This window comes from Fringilla coelebs (assembly GCF_963513975.1).
Source record: "Fringilla coelebs genome assembly, chromosome: 27".
Classification (NCBI taxonomy): domain Eukaryota; kingdom Metazoa; phylum Chordata; class Aves; order Passeriformes; family Fringillidae; genus Fringilla; species Fringilla coelebs.
In genome coordinates, this window is record NC_140053.1 from 2,862,517 (window position 1) to 2,870,749 (window position 8,233).

The window sequence follows — 8,233 nt, forward strand, 5'->3', positions numbered from 1 at the left end:
AGCTCCTTCTCTGGGAGAGGAGGAAAATCTGATCAGAAACAGAGGAGAGAGAAGAGCCATCTGCTTGTTCATGGTGGTCATGGAGCACATTCATTTTCTTAGGAACATTTCAGCCAGTTCTCCAGCTGATCTGTCCCACACAGAAGAGACAGATGCTTCAGGAACACCAGAGAGACACAAAAACAGCAACGCAAACAATTCCCTCTGCCCGGTGCAAGAGAAATCATTGGCCTTTCTCTCAAATAAAACCCCCAAGGATGATGCAACACCCGACCCACGTGTGCCAGAGCCGCAAATGGCAGCACACCCAGCTGCCAATAACCTGTCAAACCCACAGAGATGGCTCCAAAGCAGGGCAGGAACACCCACACAGGGAGCTGGGGCTGCAGGGGATCCAAAGGGAGCTCCAGACACAGATCCTCAGCCCAGCAGGACCAGGCCTCCCCGGGGTGATGCTCCTGCTCCATCAGCAGCTCTGACCTGCTCCCAGAGGAGAGCTCAGGCCCTGGCTGGATTTAGGTGCCTTTTGACCCCATTAATTGTCAGAGATTTGCTGTTCCTCGTTTCTGGAGTCTCGGGGGGTATTTTTAGGGCCTGGATTTAGGATGTGATGTTCCTGTGGCAGCAGCCCCTGTGCTGGATGAGCCATGGCAGGGACACACCCTCCAGTTTGGGGGTTTATCCACTGGGAGAGCCATGGAAGGGCTGTGTTTAGCAGCCCAGTGCCCACACTGCGAGCCAGCCTGCAGGCCCTAAAATCAGGAGCCAGGAACAGGATTAAAGCTGAGATCAGCAGCTCCCCCTGGCCCTGGTTTGGGCCCCTTTGGGCTCACTGCCCTCCTGAGCTGACTCCCAAGAACACAGGGAGCACCATGACTGGGTTTACTGGGATGTGCTGACCCAGGCTGGGATGAGCCAGCGCTCAGGACAGGCACAGGAGCTGAGCTCACCCTGCCCAGGCTGAGCTGGGGTGCACTAAGTGCCAGGGGATTGATTTCACTCGTTCAAAGAGAAAAACCTTCCTTTCCTGTCAGATTCTGGCCTGCTCCAGAGCTGGGGGAGCATCTCCCTGGCAGCAGGCTGGGAGCCTGACCCTCCTCTCTGTCAGCACCTCCCTTTGTGCTGCAGGCACGGTGCCAGCAGGGGACAGCTGGTGACAAACCCCAGGAACAAACCCAGGTGGGGGTCCCAGTCGGCAGTTTTCAGTTTTTCTGGATTGAAAGCACTTGAGACAGCAGTTCATGTTCAGACTCAAGTATTTATTATTCCTTATCAGTAAAACAGTCTCACTGCTGTGAGTTCTGCAGCTTTTCATTAGAAGGCACAGAATGGCCAACAATCTCTTGTTACAAGGTCTTTTAAGATTAAACTATCCCATTAAGAACTGACACCTCGAATATTTTCCTTTTTAACCCAATAACTGATCCCACAGAGCCCACAATGGGGACTTTTCTGCCCAATTACAAAATGCCACCCAAACCCATGGAGAAGGAGGAAGAAGAAGCATGAAGAAGAAACCCAGGACAACACCCTGTGCCCTCCATCTTGTTTCCATCTACAACACACTAAAAATCCCAAAATCTAAATTTCTCAGTGTGACACACCCACACTGCTCTCTCTAATCTATTTCACACTTTTGTGGATTCCAGTCAATCTTGAACTCTGGGAAACTTTCTCCAGGAATGAGGGTCAGAGTCAGGGCTCCCCTGGGGGTCAGAGCACCCCAGAGCAGACACAGAAATATTCACAGTGCCCTGGGTTTGCACAAACCCACAGGTGTGGGTTCTCCTTCTCCTTCTTCTCTCTCCTCCTTCTCCTTCTCCTCCTCCTCCTTCCCAGGCTGCAGCTCCAGCACGAGGGGACCAAAACCAGAGCACAGGGTGGTGACCAAGCTGTGCCAGGCTCAGCAAGGCCAAGCCAAGCCAGGAGGGCCACCCTGGGCTGGGCACAGCTGTGTCACCCCAGGCTGGGGCAGGGGATCACTGCGTGAAAAACGCCAGTTGCTTGGTTTTAGAATTTTTAAAGTTTAATAGTAACAGAATGGCTATAAAAATAGTGATATAATTAGGGTAATAAAAATTTGGACAATTAGGATTCAGGACAATATGAGACAATAAGAGTTACGGACAGTCCAGGTACCTCTTTCTGGGCAAAATAGGCCCAAAAAAGGCCCCACGTTAACAGAGGATTAACCCTTAAAAGCAACAGCCTGTTGCATATTCATACACCTCATCCATGATGCATCAATTCCATTCACACACAGGATTCTGTCTGGGCAGTGTCAGCTTCTTCCTCTGAATCCTGAGGCACCTTCATGGCTGAGTGAGGTGGGAAGAACTCAATAAGAAAGCAATAAATTCTTTTTCTCTGAAAGATTCAGGTGTCCTGTGGCTGATATCGTGGTGTCAGTCCCGTCTTTAAAAAAGTATCTCACATAGCATAGTTTCTATTTTAACATTATGTTATAACCTAAAACTGTATTTAACTCACTAATTAAGTAAATTAATACAGCATAATTTTTTAACATAACACATCTAGTATTCATTTTAATATTTGCAAAAAGCCAATGATAAAATACACATTTTTCACACGGGAAGTTCGGGGGTCCCAGAGAGCTTTTGGGGGGGCATAACAGGGGTGTTTTGCAGAGGGTTGGAGGGTCTCAAGAAAATTTGTGAGGGCTGGAGAGGATCAGGGGCCCCCGTGAGGGCTCCGGGGCGCACCGCGTCCTTCGGAGGGGAGGCCCAGGGGGATGTGGCGGTGTGTGAGCGGTCCCAGGGAGAATTCTGTGGTTCAGGGGGGTATTTTGTGGGTCTCGGGGAGGAGGGTGCGTGCCCCTGGAGGGTTTTGGGGGTGCCGGGAGGATTCTGTGGCCCGCGGGGGTCCCGGGGCGGGCGGAGCGGAGCCTGAGGGGGCTCGGGGGGTCCCGGGGGTCCCGGCCCGGCCCGGGCCCCGCACTGCGCACGCGCCGCCCCGCGCGCTGCCGGGCCCTCCTCCCGCGCGTGCGCCCCGCTCCCCCCGCGCCGGCCAGGGCGCGGCCGCGTTCGCCCGATGCGTCCTGACGCCCCCGCGCGGCGGCCAATCAGCGCCCTCGTTCGCCGTGCGTGATGGCGTCACGTAGGGGCGGTATATAAGCGGTCGGCGGCAGTCCCGCCCCCCTGACACTGCCTCGAGCCGCCGCCGCGAGAGCATCCTCCGCCCAGAGCCGCTCCCGCCGCCAGAGCCGCCCCCGTCGCCGCCGCCGCCGCCTCCGCCGAGGGAAGGGAAGCGTATCGTATGTCCGCTATCCAGAACCTCCAGCCCTTCGGTGAGGCCCTTTGTGCGGTGGGGCCGGGGGAGCGCGCGGGCCCCGCCCCGGCCCCGCCCCGTGGCGCAGTTGCTATTCCGGGCCCGGTTGCGTCAGCCGCGGGGGGGTGGGGGCGGAGCCCAAACCTGACGGGCGGGCGCGGCGTCCAATGGGGTGGGAGCATGGGCGGGGTCTGTACATGACTGGGAGACGCGTGGAGGCGGGGCCGGGGTGTGACGGGCAGGCGCGGCGGCCAATAGGGCGGGATCTTGGCGTGATGGGCGGGCGAGGCGGCCAATGGGGCGGTGGCGGGGCGGGGCCTGACGGCGCTCCCCGCAGACCCCTTTGCGGATGCAAGTAAGGGTGATGACCTGCTCCCGGCCGGCACTGAGGACTACATCCATATAAGGATCCAGCAGCGAAACGGCAGGAAGACCCTCACCACAGTCCAGGGCATCGCGGATGACTACGATAAAAAGAAACTGGTGAAGGCCTTCAAGAAGGTGGGGCTTAGGGGCTCGGGGGTGGGGCAGCAGCCACGCCCAGCAGGGGTGTTTGTGGTGCTGATGAGGTTTTTGTGTCTTTGCTGCAGAAATTTGCCTGCAATGGTACTGTAATTGAGCACCCCGAGTATGGAGAAGTGATTCAGTTGCAGGGTGACCAGCGCAAGAACATCTGCCAGTTCCTTGTGGAGGTAGGACGCCTTCTGTAGGAATGTGCCCCCTGTTGATGGAGTGACAAAATTATCCTTTGTCCCCTTAAAAAGGAAATAAGCCCAGAAATTACTCTCCTTAATTAGGTGAATAGACATATCCTAGGATCTGGGGGACTTCACCTCAAACATAAAGATGGCTAATTGGACAGGAGCCAAAAAGTCCTGCCTGAGCAATTTACTAGAAAAAGAACAGAACAAAGAAACCAATTGCTTTTGTGAGGTGTCAGGGACAGGAGGTCTTGCACCTAGATTGGTTTTTATCTGCAAAGAGTTTTGTTATTTTATCTTTTATTAAAACCTTTTTAATTCCAACACTACCACAGAAGCCGTCCTGCTGATTTTATGCCTTCTAAGGTAGCTTGGGTGTGAAATAGATCTCCAAGAGCTTGTGAGACCCATATTCCAGTACCTTCAGCCTCACTAAAATCATCACAAATTTGTTAAATGCACGCAGATCCCTGGGTGTAGGCAGTGTTTGGATGCACAGAGGCATCACCCCAAGCTGTGAATTTGTTTTCTGTCTTGCAGATTGGACTGGCTAAAGACGACCAGCTGAAAGTCCACGGGTTTTAAGTGCCTGTGGGCCACTGGAGCTTTATGCAAGAAGATATCCTTACCATGAAATTCCCACCTGTCCCTTGTCATAAGTTTAAAACCAGCCGGTTTGTGTAATGTAACGATCTTGGGTCCACTGTTGAGTCTGGACTGTTGTAATTGGTGATGTAATAAACTGACACGAGCCCATGCTATCTCGTCTGGCTGTCCCTCATTTCCCAGAGCTAACCCAAGTGCTGGCACCATCCAGCCCGAAGCCACCAGTCCCAGCTGTCCCCAGCTAAGCCCAGGGACTCGGCCTGTCCTGATGGCTCCTCAGTCCAGCTGTGCTTCTGTCCTGCCAGAGGGGACTCGTGGCCTGCCTGGTGCCACCTGCTCCCTCTGGGCAGAGGAGTGACACAAGAGTGACCTGGAGGCACCATGGCAGCAGCTGGGGTGCTGGTACCTGCGAGCCCTGCGGTGCCAGGTACGGTCCCGTGGGTTAAACTCGTGACAAGGACTAACATCAGGAGCATCCCTGGAGCTGCAGAGCTCACAGCCTGTGCAGTAACATGGCTTTGGTTTCATTTCTAATGTTTTATTGTAATGTATTTAAAGTTATTTAAATAAAACTGGTTTTCAGAAGCCTGTGTGTGGTGGGTTCCATCGCTCCCAGGGGCTGAAGCAGGGGTGCAGCCTCAGTGCTCAGGGCCTGGTGGGATTCCCTGTCCTGGGGGCTCCTTGGGGGCCTGGGGGCTGCCCCCCACTCCAGGGAGAGGAAGTTCCCTTGGTGCTGCCTGTGCTGCTGCTGCCGGAGCTGAGGGAAGGCCGAGGGGTGGGTGGCTGCTGAGTCATTCCCTCCTTGTGTTCCTGTCAGCCCCGTGGGCAGGGTCACTTCTGCTTCCCAGAAACCGCTCTGAGGAGGAGGAGGAGGTGCTGCCACCCAGGTCAGGCTCTGCCACAGCTCTGGGGCTGAGTGCTCTCTGTATTTTCTGAGCTCAAGCTCAACAAGCAAGAATGAAATCGCAGTAGGAGGCACTGGCTGAGGCAGGGATGGTTCTGGGGGCTGGCAGGTGCCCCTGGCACAAGAGCAGTGTGAAGTGCACTGAAATGCTGAATTTCAAACCTGGGTTTCTCTGCCATTGGCCGCAGCCCCATCTGTCCTGCAGCAGGGAGGGCTGGGGTGTCCTGGGGTGCTGCTCCCACCCTGGTCACCTGCTGATGCTCCTGGCAGCCCCCCAGAGCAGGCCCTGGCTCTTCATCCACTGCCACAATGCTCCATCTCCCCTGTGTGCTCAGAGCACAGAGATCACTGCTGCTTTCCTGGGAGACTTTGCTCTTGGAAACAGAATTGCTGCAATTATGTCAAGCAGCTGGGAGTGCACCTAGGGTGACCTCCAGCCCTGCCTTGGAGTGACCTCCAGCCCTGCCTGTATCTGAAAGTGACCTCCAGCCCTGCCTGTACCTGAAAGTGACCTCCAGCCCTGCCCATCCCTTGGTGTCCTCCAGCCCTGCCCATGCCTCAGGTGACGCAGGTGACCAGCACCAAGGCCAGCATCCACACCAGGGTGTGCATTCGTGCCCACAACCTGACCCAGCCTCTGCTCTGCGGCTTCTGTGCCAAGAATTCCTGTGCCCCTCGTGTGTCTGGGCATGTCCAGCCTGGATTTCTCCCTGCTGGACTTGCCAGGCTGCCGAGAGATTTGGCCACTGGCAGGACAGCTGGCCCCAGGGGTGAGGGAAGCTTGGTGCATCCTCAGCTCAGCCTTGGAGAAGGTTCCAGCCATGCTGCCCACAGGCCTGGTAACAAACCTGCGTCAGGGTGATGGCCCTGAAGGGAGTGGCCGCCGCGTCCCCATCACCCTGACAGCTCATTTGGTCCAGATTGAGCCATTAAAAGGCAGAAATTGGAAAACAATTTGTTTGTTCCTTGTGCAAGGTGCTCTTTGGAGTGAACAATCGATGGCTGAGGGGTGCTGGGCGCCGCTGCCTCCCTCCATCCAAAGCCCATTTGTTTTGGGGTGTTTGAGGAGCTGACACAGCTCCTTGGGGACAGGGGACAGTGACGTGCCCCAGCCCAGGATGTCACTCGCAGGGTTTATTGAAGGAGGGAGACAAATGCTCTCTGCAAATACACTGATGGGGTCAATAGAGACAGCAGGAACAATCAATACCCAATGTGGGGTGGGTGGTAACAGACAGGATCTTCAGTGGGGCCCTCTCCTGCCACAGCACCCCAAAGCTTCTCGGGGTGCAGGGAGAGATCCAGAGCTGCAGAAGGGGCTGTTCTGGGCTCTGTGTCCTGCTGAGGGACCTCACAGACACAGCCCCCCAAGCCCAGGGGCGCAGAGCCCTTGGCAGCCCTGGCACAGCACGTTATAAACACCTGGGTGTCAGGGTGTGGGTACATCCATGTGTGCACAGACACACAGACACACGTGTGAGAATACACATATCTACACACACATACTTCTGCATACACATACATACATGTGCATGTGTGTTTATACAGATATATGCACATATATTGCTATTTATAAACAGATATGTACGTATAAATGTGTACACATTTAGATATATGCATACAAATAATATATATTCATATATATACGTATTTTATATATATATACACACATATACACACATATATGCATATATATACACATATACACACACACATATATATACATAATCCCAGAATCATTTCGGTTAGGGATTCCAAAAATCACAGAGTCCAACGTGTGTGTGGATATATATTTGTGAATACTTGTATACACATGTATATAGACAGGTACATATAAATATATACATATTTCTGTGTGTATTTATGTAAGCAATCATATATATACATATATCCGTGTTTCCATACATACATATATGCATATATACACACACAGAGATATATACACATATATACATATATATTACATATTCTATATATAATATATATATATTATATGTGTGTGTATGTATATATATATCTGCCTGCGTGGCTGTGTGTCTGTCTCTGTGTGTCTGTGTGGGTCTGCCTGCGTGGCTGTGTGTCTGTCTGTGTCTGTGTGTCTGTGAGCACACACAGATGCCCGAGGGCCCCCTGGCAGTGGGTGGATGTGAGTGGAGCCGCCCTGGGGTGTGGCAGCCCCCGGCAGTGCCTTTAAAAGCAGGACTGAGCTGGGGTGATCTGGAGAGAGACACCCACAGAACACCCACCAGGACACCCTGCTGAGCCTCAGAACCCACAGGTGAGTCTCACAGGGCTCTGCACTGGCTGCAGGTGACTTGGGGAGAGAGAGAAATGGAGAAAACCTGAGGAGCAGATGAGAGGGACAAAGCAACTCAGAGACCCACTGAGAGGAGCAGAGGGGATCTGGGGCCTGGCCATGCCCTGGGGAGGAGAAGCTCCCCAGCCTTTTGGGTTCAGGGAGGAGTGGGATGATGCTCTTAGCCTTGTGCTTTAGTTTTCAGCATCCTTGTACAGAGCCAGGAGTGGGGCTTGATCCTTATGGATCCCTCTGCCCTCACCCTGATTCTAGGGGAATTGGGGACCAGCCAGGAGAGAGGGATGGAGAAGACTGAAAGGGATGGAGGGGACTTGGCGACCCAGAGGAGACTGTGGGCTGTCCCTGGGCTGGGGCTGAGCGTGTCCCAGCTCAGGGGCTGCAGCTGCCCCACTCCCCCCATTCAGTGTCCCCACAGCC

General features: G+C 54.1%; 1 protein-coding gene across 1 annotated transcript; it reads left to right on the forward strand.

Moving 5' to 3' along the window:
* The first annotated feature begins 3,153 nt into the window (after positions 1-3,153).
* Positions 3,154-5,110, forward strand: EIF1 (eukaryotic translation initiation factor 1). Its single transcript, XM_084222147.1, has 4 exons — positions 3,154-3,307; positions 3,626-3,789; positions 3,879-3,980; positions 4,530-5,110. Exons 1-4 carry the CDS (start codon positions 3,277-3,279, stop codon positions 4,572-4,574), a joined length of 342 nt encoding a protein of 113 aa, XP_084078273.1. The 5' UTR covers positions 3,154-3,276; the 3' UTR covers positions 4,575-5,110.
* Positions 5,111-8,233: the final 3,123 nt, after the last annotated feature.